Source organism: Natator depressus, chromosome 6, assembly GCF_965152275.1.
Source record: "Natator depressus isolate rNatDep1 chromosome 6, rNatDep2.hap1, whole genome shotgun sequence".
NCBI classification, from domain to species: domain Eukaryota; kingdom Metazoa; phylum Chordata; order Testudines; family Cheloniidae; genus Natator; species Natator depressus.
This window is the reverse complement of record NC_134239.1, coordinates 23,856,372-23,873,838: the sequence shown is the minus strand read 5'-3', so window position 1 is coordinate 23,873,838 and position 17,467 is coordinate 23,856,372. Positions and strand designations below refer to the sequence as shown.

General features: G+C 39.8%; 1 protein-coding gene across 5 annotated transcripts in view; it reads right to left on the bottom strand.

Annotated features, from left to right (window-relative positions):
• Positions 1–17,467, bottom strand: part of AP2A2 (adaptor related protein complex 2 subunit alpha 2) — a 119,302-nt gene that overhangs the window by 49,961 nt on the left and 51,874 nt on the right. For all 5 annotated transcript variants that reach the window (XM_074954811.1, XM_074954807.1, XM_074954809.1 and 2 more), the window contains exon 2: positions 13,999–14,067. Coding sequence is in view for 4 of the 5 variants with exons in the window: in XM_074954807.1 (XP_074810908.1) it covers positions 13,999–14,067 (69 nt within the window). In the remaining variant the exon portion in view is untranslated. The remainder of the gene's footprint in view (positions 1–13,998; positions 14,068–17,467) is intronic.

Genomic DNA, 17,467 nt, shown 5'->3' with positions numbered 1-17,467 from the left:
CACACACCCAGGGCCTTCATGATCTGGGGACAAAGGAAAGGGAATGAAACAGTACCCCTTACTACAGATGACACCCACTTAGACAGCTGGCATCCACTGGTTAAGGAAACAGGCAAACCTACCAACAACTGCAGTCAACAAGGGAAAGGCCACCAGAATGATGGCTTTCCCAAGTGCTTGCTCCTAAAGATTTGTTTGTACGTTAAGGGTCTGGACAGCTGTGAACCTCAGTTGTCAGTGTTTCACAAGACACTTCCAAATGGAGAAAACGAACAATGGTGTCTGTGGTGTTCGGGCTCTTTTTCTTCAGTTTGCCCTCTAGGATTGGTAGAGGCATCCCTGAAGCTGTGCTTCAAGTAGCAATGAAGCAGACTGATATTTTGTTCTGCTGCCAGAAACCAATTCCATCAGACTGTGGGAACGACCAAAGCACAAGCTAAAGCCTCTTGTGATGCAGGCTCATGTGCCAACACAGCCAGAGCACTTGCAGTTTTGAGTAGGGAAGGAAATTGGTTATCCTCCCTCCTGGCACTTCTACTCATCTTTCAAAACAAGATTAGGAAAACAAAGCTTTTAAAAGCTGTCCTGAAAGACAAGTCGCAGATGTTGCATCTACCACACTGTTCTTCGATGAAGTACTGGGGAGAAATTTTGAGATTGGAGATTCTCCTTTTTTACCAGCTTGGCTTTTAAGAGAAGCAGCAGCTACCTATCAGGGTGGATAAAAATCAATTATTTTTTTTAAAAAACCCACAAAAACAGTTTTAAATTTAAATCTGATTTTGTTGATAAAATGCTTTTTTTTGGGGGGGGGGGGGAAACTATCTAAAGATACATTACAGCTCAAAGATATCTCATCATGGAACAGGGATTATAAATTCTAATTCTATACTATGAGACAATATATTCATGTAATGTTTAAGAAAAGTTTTGTAAAGGAGTTCCAATAGTTCATGGATTAGGGACCTAATTTTATGAAGTCCACAGGCTTCTGTATAGATTATTTAGGTTAATTTACCCACCCAATGGGACTCAGTGCTCAATCTAGAAGATACCATCAGCGATGCTTAGTTTTGCAGTTCTCAAACTGTGGATTTGTGTCCCTAGAGGTAACATGCTTGTTAACAGCAAAAATGTTTTTAAATAAATAAAAATAAATAAAATAGAGGTGAGAACTAACAAATCTCAACTCTATTGTCCCTCTACAAATTTGTGTAATCAGAGTCAATCCCTCACCTCTCTCTAAGAGTGCAAAGTTTCAAAAAGTTCAATGAATAGAAGATTGTTGGGGGCGGAATAGATCTGGACAAGGAGAAGAAGTCTGGAGATAAATGTGAGAAGCAAGGGACATATGCTTGTTTTGTTAAAATATGTTTGCTGTTGAAGAAAAAAATCCAGAACACTTAATGTTGTTGTTTTAGTTAAATAAAACTATTTACAAATGTCTGTCTGGTGACGTTCTCCTTCTAATACAACATGGCAAGAAAATACTCCAAATATTAATGATTAACCTGTTGAACTGGAGACAGTTCACCTCCCAATGACTTCATAAATACCTGCTTCAATTACCTTTAGTAAATGAAATAACCAAACAATCATTCATTAGTTTTACAGCTATATCATAATCTGAAAAGTTTTCAAACTAAATCACTATTTAAAAAATGTATGGTGTGTACCTTCTAAAAATGAAGTCTACATCTATCTCTGAATTATCAAGAATATGGATTAAGATTATAACAACCAACAGGAATGCACTTTTATGTAGAGAACCATGATTAAATTGAGTCTTCTTGACTAGTGATTTAAATCATGATTTAAATCAAATTGATTTAAATCAAATCTACCCTGCTATCTATTCATCTTCTACAGGTGGCAACAGAGATGCATATCTGAGGAAGAAGAGTAATTTGTTCTAGGGCTGTCAAGCAATTAAAAAAAATTAACTGCGATTAATCTCATTATTAAACAATAATAGAATACCACGTATTTAATTTTTGGGGGATGTTTTCTACATTTTCAAATATATTGATTTCAATTAAAAACACAGAATCCAAAGAGTACAGTGCTCAACTTATTTTTAATTACAAATATTTGCACTGTAAATAACAAAAGATGGTATTTTTCAATCCCCACCATTGCAAGTACTGTAGTGCAATCTCTTTATCATGAAAGTTGAACCTACAAATGTAGAATTATGTACAAAAAATCTGCACTCAAAACCAAAACAATGTAAAACTTTGGAGCCTACAAATCCACTCAGTCCCACTTCTTGTTCAGCCAATTGCTCAGACAAACAAGTTTGTTTACATTACCAGAAGATAATGCTACCTACTTCTTGTTTACAACGTCACCTGAAAGTGAGAAGAGGCATTCCCATGGCCCAGTTGTAGCTGGTGTCGCAAGATATTTACGTGCCAAATGCCCTAAAGATTCTTATGTCCCTTCATGCTTTAACCACCAATTCAGAGGGTCTGAGTCCATGCTGATGACAGGTTCTGCTCGATAACGATCCAAAGCAGTGTGGACTGAAGCATGTTCATTTTCATCATCTGAGTCAGATGTCACCAGCAGAAGGTTGATTTTTGGTGGTTTGGGTTCTGTAATTTCCGCATTGGAGTGTTGCTCTTTTAAGACTTCTGAAAGCATGCTCCACACCTCGTCCCTCTCAGATTTTGGAAGGCACTTCAGATTCTTAAACCTTGGGCAAGGGCTGTAGCTATCTTTAGAAATCTCACATTGGTACCTTCTTTGAGATTTGTCAAATCTGCAGTGAAAGTGTTCTTAAAATGAACAACATGTGCTGGGCCGGGGTAGACAACCTATGGCACGTGTGTCAAAGGCAGCATGCGAGCTGATTTTCAGTGGCACACACTGCCCAGGTCCCGGCCACCGGTCTGGGGAGGCTATGCATTTTCATTTAATTTTAAATGAAGCTTCTTAAAATGTTTTAAAAACCTTATTCACTTTACATACAACAATAGTTTAGTTATATATTATAGAAAGAGACCCTCTAAAAACATTAAAATATATTACTGGCACGTGAAACCTTAAATTAGAGTGAATAAACGAAGACTCGGCACACCACTTCTGAAAGGTTGCTGACCCCTGTGCTAGGCCATCATCCGAGACTGCTATAACATGAAATATATGGCAGAATTTGGGTAAAATAGAGCAGGAGTCATACGATTCTCCCCCAAAGAGTTCAGTCACAAATTTGATTAATGCTTTAAAAAAAAAAAAAAAAACACCATCATCAGCATGGAAGCATGTCCTCTGGAATGAAAGCCAAAGCATGAAAGGGCATACGAATGTTTAGCATATCTGGCATGTAAATACCTTATAATGCCAGCTACAAAAGAGCCATGTGAATGCCTGTTCTCACTTTCAGGTGAAATTGTAAATAATAAGCAGACAGCATTATCTCCCGTAAATGTAAACAAACTTCCTTGTCTTAGTTATTTGGCTGAACAAGAAGTAGGACTGAGTAGACTTGCAGGCTCTGAATTTTTACATTGTTTGTGACATAACTGCACTGAAAAACTAACTGAACAAAATCTACATTAGTAAATAGCACTTTCACGATAAAGAGACTGCACTACTGTACTTGTATGAAGTGAACTGAAAATACTATTTCTTTTATCATTTTTACAATGCAAATATTTGTAATCCAAAATAATAATACTACAAAGTGAGCAGTGTAAACGTTGTATTCTGTTTTGTAATTGAAATCAATATATTTGAAAAGGTAAAAAAAATCCAAAAATATTTAATAAATTTCACTTGTTATTCTATTGCTTAACAGTTGATTAAAACTGCGATTAATCACGACTAATTTTTTAAATCGTGATTACTTTGAGTTAATCACGTGAGAGTTAATTGCATTTAAAATTGAGAGCCCTAGTTTGTTTCATTTTGTATTACAATATAAAATCTAAAATTGATTCCAATACCGAGGACTAAATTGAACTGTGTATAGTTTGTTTAAACAACCTTACTAATAGTTTAAACACAGCTTTGTTATTTTAAGTATGTTGTGAGAACTCAACAACCGCCCCACTTCAAACACACATGCCTGGACACACTTATGTATGCTGAAGAAACCTCAATTTGTGCAACTCAAGTCTCCATCCTAGCACTTACTCTGATTTTTTGTACAGTTTACTGTAGTCTGAAATTGCATAAAGATCCCTTGTACATGATGAATCTCACTACACAAAAAACCAAGTGTTTTAGTGACAAAGCATTATATATTTTCCTCTAACCCCCAACAGCAAGTTCGTATTTTGTTGCTCACAGGAAACCGAAAGCAACAGGAAATGTTTTTCTTCTGATCAGGTTCTCCTCAATGAAAGATATGTACATAAGTTTCTGTAACAACTTATGTTTGAAATTCAGCAGAAACAGGAAGGATCCAAAGAATTCTGGTCAGCAGTTTCAACCACAACAAACAGGACAAAAATTACTTCTCTTTCCCTAGAAAACTTGGTGTTCTTGTCATCTGATGGGAATTACTATCCATTGATGAGGTAAATTCCACTGTTGTAAAGAAGGGCAAATTATACTTCCAAATTTCTTCTTGTTTTCTCCCACCACTTCAGAGATTTTAACACCAAATTATAGAGCCGTGCACACACCAATAGGAACTGCAGTTGTGGGTCATGCTTCTCTCAGACATATAATCAATACAAGAAAAGCATAACTTCAAAAGCAACATTATGAAATCTCCTCTGAATTTATTCCAACCAGAAACGTAAACAAGGATACGGTACAAATGATAGTTTATAAATGAAGCCACAACAGAAAGGGGAAAATTAGGAAAACATCCTGAGTTGTCTGTAATTTTACAGCAATTTTTAAAGTATAGTCTATTGAATACAATCAGAAAGAGTAAGAACACTCAATTCTATGTGACTGGACTGTCTACACACAAAATTGATAACACCCGACCAGACCAATTAGCTATTGGGGGCATTAGTAAGGTAGTTTTTTTGGAGCCAGTAACCAATTGGAATGTAAAGATTTCAATTTTATGTTAAGGGGGTAATGGTTTACATTCAGGAGAGAGAAAATGGATTCAAGCACACATGCTGGTGCAAAAAGTTTGCTTGCCAGTTTGTGCAGTTCAGCGATTTAGCTTTAAGTTCTGTATGACTTGCTTTTGTGTAGTTAGTACACTAGTTCCAGCAATCCAATGGACCAGCAGATAAGTATTCTGGTCGTAAGCACTCATATCACAGCTTGTAATGTGCTATCTAGTTTTGGTAGCTTCTATGTTCACATCTATAAACTTTAGAGTAATTTATGTACTTCTGCCAGCAAGTGTAGCAGGAATTATAGAAAGGAGCCTAACTGAATAGTTTAAGTGAAAAAGCAAAAAAGTCTCCAGGAGTTATTTTACAATACCAGTTACAAATCCTCAAGTACTTAGCTGCCAGCATACTAGCAGCAGAAAGCTTACTATGATACCTACAAATCAGGAAGTAAAATCAGGATTTAAATATCAGATTACAGTAAAAAGAAAAAAGAAAAGGAGTACTTGTGGCACCTTAGAGACTAACCAGTTTATTTGAGCATGAGCTTTCGTGAGCTACAGCTCACTTCATCGGATGCATAGTAAAATCTGTTAACCCCCTCCAAGAATGTTTAAATTAAAGTATTTATACTTAGGTCTAAATAAACTCTAAAGAAATATTGCTTCAAAAAGCGTTAACAGAAAATGTGTGTCAGTCAGTCACCTGTCTGCTAAGATCAGCCTTTGGTATGAACATTTTTGCTTAGACAAAATAAGTATTCATGTTATGCTAATACAAGCAACTGGCTGTTGTATTCCTTGGTATAATCATCGAGCACCTGTCCCGCATCCTGTCCATAGCCCTTTTTTAATCATTTGGTAGAAAGTGCATTATGATGCATCTCTGCACGCAATCTGGGGAAGAGAACAGTGACAGGACTTTCAGTTCTGATAAGAAATCAGAACAGACTATTTCAATTACAGGATCTTTCAATAGCACAAGTTAAACCACAAACATTTTAAGGATAAAAATGAAGCATCTTAGGCTAGAGTGGCTGAGCTTTGGTAGAGGAACAGTTTAGTGAGTTATCAGAGTAGGCAACTGGGATTTAGAACTCCTCTTTTCTTTCCCCAGCTCTACCACTGACTTACTACACTGAGAAGACAGACACAGTTTGCCTGTAGAATCAGCATATAGCTGGCATCTGAGACTGGTGTTTCACAGCTTCAGGGTTTAAAGAGTGCTTTGAGATCTTCAGATTAAAGTGATTTATTAACCCAGTAACTTCCTTAAGAAGCAGTCAGGTAAAGAGTCTCATTAAAACTGCTAGTACTCATATCTTCACAGCCATGCTTACAATTTACCACTGGGGGAAAAAAGGCACAATGTTTCTAGATATTTAAACAAAAGGGCTACATTAGAATTTTCTTTCAAGACAAAGACCCCTAGATTTCAGTCTTTACACACCAACATTGTGTCCTTGGCCTGTATTTTGTTTTGATTTGTTTCAAACACTCTGTTGTACACAACAGTCAAGGAAGCCCCAATCCTAGTGGCCAAGTTTCCTTGTACTGAAAAATCCAAGTCCATATTTAGCACAGACCCTTAACCACTGGGAAATTCCAACACAGTGGGGGAAGGGCTTCCCAAGACGGACATAAAGGCAGTGCTAGAGCCCAGGTCTATGCACTTGGGCTGCCTGGGCTCCACCAGCCGGGTATGGAAGTTCCCTTTTTTCTAAAGATCTCCATGCCATGGCATGCAGTGGGATGAGAACAGTCACAGAACGTGCGTCTGGGGCCAGCCTGCCACCCTTGAGAAATAGCCACAAGGAATTCTTCACTCTTTCCTACAAGATAATTACAAAAGAACTCATGACGGGTCCATTGGGTTGGGGAAGAGGAGGAGTGAAAGCCAGAGTACTGCAGCTGTGCGGGCCAACAGAGTCCGAGGATGCAGAGCAATGAGGAAGATAACTGGATTTGAGCTACGCCACAGCAGGGAGTCAAAGGTGTGCTAGGAATATAACACTAAACTCCGGAGAGGGAAAAAATAAAGGCAGCCGCCAGCATTGCTTCCTAGTACCACTCTCTGCCCACCCCCAGCTTTGCTATCAGTAAGCTCTGCATTGTTCGAAGGCTGCCCTCAGGCAATTTACACAGTATACAACAAGCAAGCACCTCACCTTAACTTTCTCCCTACAGCGCCAATATTTCCAATAGGATTAGTTAACTAGAACTAGCTGGCAAATAACTCAATTTACATCAACCAAAATTCTAGTCTAGCCAGAGCATTTGTAAACACAGTCTGGAACAGGTTTCAGAGTAGCAGCCATGTTAGTCTGTATCCGCAAAAAGAAAAGGAGTACTTGTGGCACCTGAGAGACTAACAAGTTTATTTGAGCATAAGCTTTCGTGAGCTACAGCATCCGACGAAGTGAGCTGTAGCTCACGAAAGCTTATGCTCAAATAAACTTGTTAGTCTCTCAGGTGCCACAAGTACTCCTTTTCATTTAGTCTGGGACAGTAGTATGCCCCAAGGTCTCAAGAACTCCTGTATTTCCAACTACCATACAAATCACATTTAATCTCTTACTATCACAATGCAGAATATCAGATTATACTGTGAAGATAAAGTAATTCTCTAATTAAAATATGATTCTAGGTTGAAAATTAAGCAAGAAAAAATACACATGGTAAGCTAACTGGAGAGAGGCTTTTCTGCAGTGAACACACAAGTCACACAGAACATTAAACAAAGCATAGGCAGAGCACACAGCAATACTTAGTCATGTTTGCGCAAACTTTTGTTATAACCTTGGCTTTGATGCATTATACTTTTGACAAATTACTCAGGCTGAAATTCAGAGTGAAATCCTAGTCCTCAGGCTGAATTTTTTCATGTTGGTGGCTAGAACTTGTTAGTCTTAAATCTTCCTAAATAGCTAAAAAATCATCATAATGCGTAGGCACAAGGAAACAGGAGTAAGGTATCACGGGCAACCTAAATTCTAGTATTTCTTAATTTTTAAGCACTTGACTTTGTAACACAGAAAAGAGTTCTTTAGCTTATGTAGTTTGCTTTTTTTTTTTTTTTTAAAAAGGGATGAAGATTAAAAACAAGTTATGTGATCTATAAGAATCTCATTATGCATCAGCAAGGATTGAACCCTGAACACTCAGCACTGCAATACAGCTGGTGTTACAGAGCTACCTATGTTAGCTGGAGAAGGTCATTTTCCATTGCGGGGGGGGGGGGGGGGCGGCAAGGAGAGAGAGAGAGAGAGAGAGAGAGAGAGGGAAGGGAAGGGAAGGGAAGGGGACTCTGTCAGGCCACTTACTAGGCCTGAGGGAGCATGGCCCAGCTCTCCCCAGAAAGTGGAGGAGTGCCTTCCCCATTTTCACTTTTCAGGGGGGTTATGGGCCACTGGAGTTATGTGCAAATCCAGAGGGATTTTCAGAGAAGCCCAGCAAGAAGCTTGCTCCACGCTACAGTCCCAAGACAGGCTACCTGCTCCCAGGGCTCCCAATGCAGTGTGTACTGCTGCTTTAGTGGTGGTGGTGGTATGAGCCCAGCTTCTAATTATAATGTGTATGTTCAGTAATTGTCAGCAAAATTTGTTCAGCATTCTTAAAAAGCAGAGAAATTGTAGTTTTCAGAAGTTTGCATTCAGATTTGGCTAAAAGTGTAATTTCATTTGAAAGAAAAGGCTTTGGGCCATTTTTCTCTCTGCTACATGGCAGAGACTCACTGGAAACAATGGAAGTGCTCAATCTTCTGAGAAAAGGTCACAGGGACCTTTTATAATGAAAGCATTAGGCAACTTAAATATGGGGGAGCTAATAGTAATCCCTATAATAAAAGGGTGCTGCATACATTATTTGCAAAACAACTTTTCTGTACTGGTGCACAATTAAGTCATTATGCATTCTCTAAGGCCATGACTACACTATCACTTATAGCAGTAAAACTTATGTCGCTCAGGAGCGGGGGAGGGGGGGGGGGGGTTACGGACCAGCCCCCTGAACAACATAAGTTTCGCCGACATAGATGGTAGCGTGCACAGCCTTATGCCTCCCACCAACATAACTACTGCCGCTCGTGGAGGTGGTTTCATTATCTCAACGGGAGCACTCTCATCGGCACAAAGCGGCTACACAAGCGATCTTACAGTGGCGCAGCTGCATTGGAACAGCTAGGCCTCTGCATGCTTACAGCAGCACAAGTCACCGAGTACTTAATGGCTACCAATTTTGCCTCCAGTTACTACCCTACCAGTGTTTAAAATATGTTGCTTTATAAAGGATTTGAACACTTTGCACACAATATTGGATATACTATATTCAGCCAGTTCAAAATTCTTAATTGGGGTCTTGGGACAGATTTCAGTGTGTTTTAAAAAAAAAAAAAAGACAAGGCAGGTGATCAAATAGATGCTAGAGTGACAGTAGGATTTTTTCCCTCCAGATATGGAAAGCTGCCAAGCGAGGGCAGAGGCACAACCATGAGAGGAGAATATACAAAAGGGAAATATAGTTTATTGACCTGTGAAATAAAGAGCTGTAAAGAAGAAGGATACAACAAGCAGCATGGGATGCTAAAAAACGTAGTAAAGAGAGATAGTGAAATAAAGCAAGCACACAATTTAGGTCTGTGAAGTTTATTTCACTGGAAGATGTCTCCCCAAGCCAAAATTGGTGGTACAACAGGTTACTGCTAATGGGAACAGAGTCAAATTGCTCCTTAACATTGGGCGTATAAGCAGATCTAATGACCAAGTAAAAGTGCCACAGTGATGATAAAGATTTTAAGAATTTTAAGCCCTGTTCCACAGCAACATTCACTTATCTATGTTCCCCTCCCTCAATTAACAAGCTCCGCTTTCAGAATAAAAGACACTTTTGTCAACCAGCAGAAAATGTCCCTGAGGAGCGGAGATTACAACGTATAAATAATATGGATCAGGGCTAGCTGAAGGCAACTCCAGTGAAGACTGCACAACTCAAGTTAATTTTAGAAAGCCACTTCTGTTTAATGTTTGGGAAATGCCAACATGAAAAACCTATAATAGCAACAAGAGGAAGACTTAACATTTGATGAATACTTACAAATTTGGCTCCATACAAGCAGCTGTGGAACTACAACTGGTCTACAAATAGCTTTTAAAAAACGCACACACACAAGCCCCAATGCTCACGCTTTCCTGGCAAGTCACTAATTAATATTTTCCTAAATCTGCAAGAAATATGGCAGATTTTTAAGAAGCTGTTATTAGGGAAAGGAGAGAGTTGCAGCCCCAAAAAATCCTCAACTGAGGAAAAGTCAGCTTTACAAGGGAAGGGGTTTTTAAAATAAGGAATCAACACATTAACATTCTGGAATTGTAAATGTTTATGTAATGACCTTCAATGCTAATGACTCAGTGGAATTCTGCTAGCAGAAAGCAGCCGTACTAACAAAGTGTAATCTGGTACCCTGCAAAGCGTACAGTTATCCCATATGGTATCTATTTACATATGCTCTAAGTTTTTCATTTGTTAAAAAAAGTCAGTTACATAGAGAAAAGTGGGGGTTGGGACCCAGTTTCAAATAGCAAAACAGCAACTTTTAAATTCTCATTCTTGTGATTAAACAAGCTTGCAAGGAGTAACAATGTAGGATTTTGAATGCCACTCTTGAAAAAAAAAAAAAATCAGTCAAATTAACTTGAGCTTTGTGGGTAATTGGCTTACTTCTGAAGACTTGCATTTATGTGGCTCCATGACAAAGAATATGAAAATAATTTGTAATATGTTAGTAAATTTCACCTACTGATTTAGTCCTCTGCACGAAACACTGATTTGGCCAGAAAGTCTAACATTTTAATAAAAACTCTTGACTAGCTCTAAAAGAAACTGAGGACATTTCTTAGAAAGTGGAGATACTTAAGTGAGCCTCTAGCCCTAAAGCAGAATGTACAGGATATTCATACATTCAATGTACAGGATATTCCAGGGTCCGAATAGTACCATTGTAAACATGCTACAAATAGATCTTTGAACTAGGAGGAGAATGAAGGCCAAGCACACTGACTAGAGCTAGTTTTTCAGCCACATAAGGAGATATCAGGTTCTTGAACTCTATGGCCCACACGGGATAACAGATAAAGAAGGATGTGTTTGGAATGAAGGATAGATAATCTGAAAGAAGTTACCATGCCTGACGCAACGGTTCTGACATGAGACTGGTGCCCATAAATAGCAGGTGGACTGTTCAGCTGGCAGTGTACAGTAGAGAGTAGAGATGGTGGCAGCCTGTGGCCCATACTGGAAATCTAGATAGGGTAAGCATGTAAAAGTACGTCTAGCTCATTGGTAGAAGGTTAGTAGGGATACATGATCAGAATAGGTGCTGAGTGGATTTTAGAACCATGATTTGAGTTCTAATTTTTGTTTTAAAATGTTGGAATAGTTAAAAATTTAAGAGGCACAGTAATCTTAACTTAATGATAATTAAGTAGAGTCAAAATTTAATATTTTGAAGATAACTTGTTAGGGAAAATTTGGCCATTGATTAGCACTGTGTTACATATTTCGGTATTAGCAACAAGCATTAGCCAACACCATATGTCTGATCACCCCAGCTTCTGCAGACCTGGTTAAGAGCTGAGAAGATGTACATTAATGTGACTTTTCCAGAAATGGCACAAATAGAGAGAACTGGATGAGATTACATCAGCAATATGGTGGGCTATGCAAAACCTCACATCAAACAGAATTTACGCCAACACTAAACAGATTGTCAAAGAACTGAATAAGCCAAGCATCCAACCATGCTATCTGGACTGTATAACCTAGTAATTATATGAAGTTCAGAACATACTTCTATTACCCTGTCATTATCTGCACAGAACCTGCTGCAAGTCAGTTTGTAAAGTGGCTATTAGGACAATACCAAGGATTTACAAGGGGGAGAAATACAATCATGAACACTCAGAGCCTTGCCTACACACCATTCTGTACCTGCATCAACACCACCATAACCAGTGCTATGGCAGACTATGGTAGTATTACTGCAGACAAGGTTCAAAGCATAAGTATAAGACTGTTTAGCCAAGTCTACAGAAACACCACCCATTATCAACAATTGTAGACAAGGCTTAGGATCACTTCTGGCTCCAATTATACTGATATCATTTGCCTCTAGGTCTGAGCATGTACAGAACATACTAGCATTGATAAAAAGGTTTGATGCTCTAATATAATGCAATCTTGTGATTTTCACTTCTCATTGAAGAAAATTATTTCACTGATGTACTGTCACTGCAGTGCATGTTTTTGTTCCAGTTCACCAAATACTGCATTTAGGTTGCAAAATACCCAATTCAGAAGATATTTAAATTACAGCAGCTGCTGTGAACTGTGAAAACTTGGCCTGTTTATTAAAGCTTTCAGTTGAAAGCAGTAAACATTCTGATGAGTTTGAAGACATCTCTGATAATCCATACCATGTTGAATTGGTACAATGTTTATCAACAAAAAGCATGTGTGTGGTACCTACTATCACTTGCAGTCAAACTTAATTTGTTTTTCTTCTCGAAGCCACCTGTATCACTTTCCCTAGACAGGTTTCAGAGTAGCAGCCGTGTTAGTCTGTATTCGCAAAAAGAAAAGGAGTACTTGTGGCACCTTAGAGACTAACCAATTTATTTGAGCATAAGCTTTCGAGCTGTAGCTCACGAAAGCTTATGCTCAAATAAATTGGTTAGTCTCTAAGGTGCCACAAGTACTCCTTTTCTTTTTCCCTAGACACTTGTTTCTCCAAAAGAAGTCTGTTAATTAGCATGTCAACTAGAGTCTGCTTGCTCCCCAACATGCTTTACTAACAAGATGCTTCATGTCTAGAGACTTTGCCTGATAAAACAACCCAGCTAAACAAATCTGAAGTCCACTGCTTTTACAGTTTTAAACACACCAAAACTTTGGACTATTGCAAGGTTATCAAGAGAGCAGAGCCCAGAAGTGCTGTATCTACTAAGTTTGAAATATACTGCAGGCAGATCAGTAAAATGTGCACACCAGGATCTCCTGGCTATTCACTGAGGCTTGCGGCATATGAAAATTCTATGCTGGGAGCACACTGATGCTTTTCATCGACAAAACTTTTGTTGTTCGAGGGGGGTGTTTTTAAGACAAACCTTAAGTGAACAAGTGATTACTCTGATTAGAAATAGCACTATTTTTGACAGAGAATGAAAGACTTTTGGGGAACTTTTGAGAAAAAGCTTAAGAACAGGTTTACCATATAGTAAATTCGGAGATGCAGACAACTTTCACCCAATTACACATTACAATTGTCATAAATGCAGCCCTCAGTATAACAAGTCAATATAAACATTTATTGAGTGAAGACACTGCTGATGAAACACTGCATTAGGAAATGGCAGCAGCCACTAGCAACTCCACAAACCACACACTTAAATTCAGAATGTTTAGGAACCTTGGATGAGATTACAATTATAGGTATATATGATGTATTGAATATACACTCAAGGTATAGTTTTAACACTACATAGCATGGAAGCTAAGTGTTCTCTAGCCTTCACTTTATAAGAATACTTAGTATTGCTCATGTTTTATTACTATATTAAAATTTAAAACTGCTTATGTTGAACCTAATTTTAGAAGTTTCGTTAAAAGGTCATTGATGGACCTATCCTCCATGAATTTATCTAGTTCTTTTTTGAACCCTGTTCTAGTCTTGGCCTTCACAACATCCTCTGGCAAGGAGTTCCACAGGTTGACAGATCATTTAGAATGGACAATTGCTCAGTTTTCAGTATTATATTTTGACAGATGACACTAGCATTTTGCTCACTTGAGACCAGAACAAGGAAGAAAAATGAAAAAGACAATAAAGAAAGAAAACGATCACATGATGAGATGAGAGAATAGAGTATAGGGTAAAAGACAAGGTAAAGATCTGAAGGTACTTAAAATACACTTACCTTTAAATTTTGACCGAATGTTTGCCAGTTCTTTGTTTATCCTCTTTATCTCTGCTTCTTTGCTTTTGCCTGAAATCAAGAGAATTTACATCAAGGTTCAGCATTTCAAACAGCTCCTAATTTGTCTATAATTCTTTCAGCACAGTTTTTTCAATTCACCACTCATTAAAAGCAGAGGCACTGGTAGAACCTTCCCCCCCCCCCGCCCCCGAGCAACAAAAGACTACAGAGTGAACACCAACTGTAGTACATTAACATCTTCTGGGGAAATGGAAAGCCTTTTTTTTTTTTTTTTTTTTTTAAATTAAAAAGGCTTATCACCCTGCTCTCCCACATTAAAATGTCCAGAGAACAAAGTTTCAAAGTATTTGACAAATAGCCAAAAGTTTAAAGACAAAAGAGTCTGATTTTTAACCTATTACTTAGAAGAAATATCATGCATGGCATAATTTTCAAAATAAGTCAGTGCTTTCTAAAGGTTTACCTATGGTTTATTTGCATATAGCTTTCATGTGTGTGCTGCTCTTTTACAAAAAAAGGGGAGGGGAGGGGAGGAGGAAAGGAGATAAGACATGTAAGGAATAGAAAAATGAAATCATAAAACACAAATTGGAGTGTGAACTCCCGGATACATATAACAAAACTTTTAACTCAATTTTAAAATCTAGTCAATAGTTTGATTTTGCCCTCTGAACTCTCCCTGAGCAATTCAGTTACCAAACAATTGTAGTCTTAAAACCTTCTACCATTACTCCTGAAGTTCTTAAAAACAATAATTTAAGTTTAAATGGTTTAAGTGGCCATTAATGATCAGTAGGCTTGCGTGCCCTTTCTTTTGATCAAACATTTATACCATAAATAAATAAGAAGCTTTAAAGTTCCTTACAGTCTAATTACACTACAAGTTCATGAGTTTGCTCTACTATCCTTGGAGCTTGCACAGCATTTTTCTGCTCTGCATCAGCCTACTTGCTTAATGAGAACAGGAATAAACAACTTTAAAAAGGAGCGTGTTGATGATGAGCCAATATACTACTTGCCTACAAAAGCAGCAAGGCATAGATGTGGGAGGACTTGCATTTACACCCTAGCAATAGGAAACTGCTCTACCAGCTGTCAAACGAGTGTTTAGCTTTCACTTTGTAATGCCTTTTTTCTTTCTTTTTTTTTTTTTTTTTTAAGAAGCTACGAGTCAAGTATTTTCTCCTTAGAGGAGAAAAAAATACACACAGACATTCAGGGAAAGTGGCTGTGTTTTGACATTTAGGTGATGATACATTTGCCTACCCCAAACAAAATAATTTAAGCTTCACAAACAAGTAACTTTACACAGCAATCAGCACACTAGTTTTTGGGTTAGGTATTTCAGCAATATCAAAAAGTACATGGAGTTATAGTACTATGTTCACTTCAACTTTAGTTACTCCCTATGATCAACTGGCTGAGACTTAACCAAGGCATGACTGAGGTAATGTTTGCAGGTGGAAGAAAGCAAAATGGAAAAAATGACAAAGACCATTTCAACTCCTTTCATTGGAGACGTGGGCCAACAATTCGTATAGTAAATTCACATTTAGAAGGCTGCTTGGGTCTTCAGCTGCTTCTAGATTTCCAGATATCAGCAGTAGCCAACACTACTCCTGCCCTCACTCTTGCGCATTTAGCTAGAACACCATGACCAAGGGATCATGCTTTCTATGCAGTCACATTGCTGCACAGTTTATTGCATAATTCATTAATTTTCAAGGTGCCACAAATTTAATGCGGACCACGTGGAGCATCAAAAACTCCCTCTGCAGCAAGGAAGGCAATAAGCAGTAATGCAAAAGAATGTAGCCAGACAACGGATGGATGGGAAATACCCAGGGTAACTGGTTGTGCAGGTGAGGGAGCTAGGGCCAGGGGAAGGTTTCCAATGATACTCCTGCCTTTGCGGTTAGTAGAATCCCAGGGGCCAATAAAATTCAAACTTTTACTTAAATGCAAGGTTCAGAGGAACTGAAAAAGTTGGGGAGCTTTACTACAGGTTCTGCAAATACCGGAAAGTGATTAAGACTAAAGGAAAATTCAGTTCTGCCATCAATACTTCTATTACCAGGGCCGTCCTTACCCATATGCAAACTAGGTAGCTGTGTAGGGCACCAGGAAGTTTGGGGCAATTTGGGCAACGCTGGGAGCCAGGGGAGAAGAGAGGAGCAGGTTGGGGCCGGGTCACTCCACTTCCCGTCGCCCCGTCAGCAGGGGTTGGTTCCACCCTGCAATCACCGGGCAGCAGAAAGTGGAGCGACCCAGCCAGAACCCACTCCACTCCACCGGCTCGTGCTGGGGGGTGATTTCCCCAAGCCTGCTCCTGCTCCCCACAGACACTGGGCGCAGCTCCCACCCTGCTGGAGGCCTGGGGCCAGCCCCCCCCCACAGAGTGGCTGCATAGGGCACCACAATGTCTAGGGATGGCCCTGTCTATTACATTAGAATAATGAAAGCACAGAAGGAGTAGTATGTGCACTGGTGCTTTCGTACTCTGTACCAACAAAGGGTAAACAAAATACAAGTAAATAAAGCAAAGTGTACCAACAACTAGGTAATGTGACTTGTCCCACTGAAGGTTCTGTTTGTCATTTTAACAGTTGTAGCTGTGAGAATTATTATGTTGGCTTTTCATTCTGTAAGATACACATAGCCCCATTTATGCACCAAAATCCTAATGAAGTCCAGGCAAATGTTGGGAGAGAATGCTTCCATTAAACAGTACAACAATGCAGCAGGACAATTAGGTAGGCCAAAATAATGGCTTAACCATAGGGTTGCCAGGTTGCCAAAATGCCTGGTAGAAAAGGGACCCTGGCAGCTCTGGTCAGCACGGCTGACTGGGCCATTAAACGTACAGTCAGTGGCACAGCGGGACTAAGGCAGGCTCCCCACCTGCAGTGGCATTGTGCGGCTCCCAGAAGCAGAAGCATGGCCCCTCCCACCCTGGCTTGTAACGTAGGGGCAGCCAGGGGGCTCCGCACGCTGCCCCCACCCCAAGCACCAGATCCGCAGCTCCCATTGGCGGGGAATGGTGGCCAACTGGAGGTGCGGGGCAGTGCCTGAGGACGGGGCAGCATGCAGAGCCGCCTGGCCACGCCTCTGCATAGGAGCCAGATGGGACATACCACTGCTTCTGCGAGCTGCTTGAGGTAAGCACCGCCCGGAGCCTGCGTCCCTGACCCCTCCCATGCCCCAACCCCCTGCACCAGCCCTGATCCCCCTCCTGCCCTGTGAACAACTCGGTCCCAGCCCAGAGCACCCTATTACACCCCAAATCTCTCATCCCCAGCCCCACACCAGAGCCTGCACCCCCAGCTGCAGCCCTCACCCCCTCCCCTGCACCCTAACCCCCTAACCCAGCCTGGTGAAAATGAGTAAGTGAGGGTGGAGAGAGTGAATGACGGGGGGGGGGGGGGGGACAGGGCGGGGCAAGGGTATT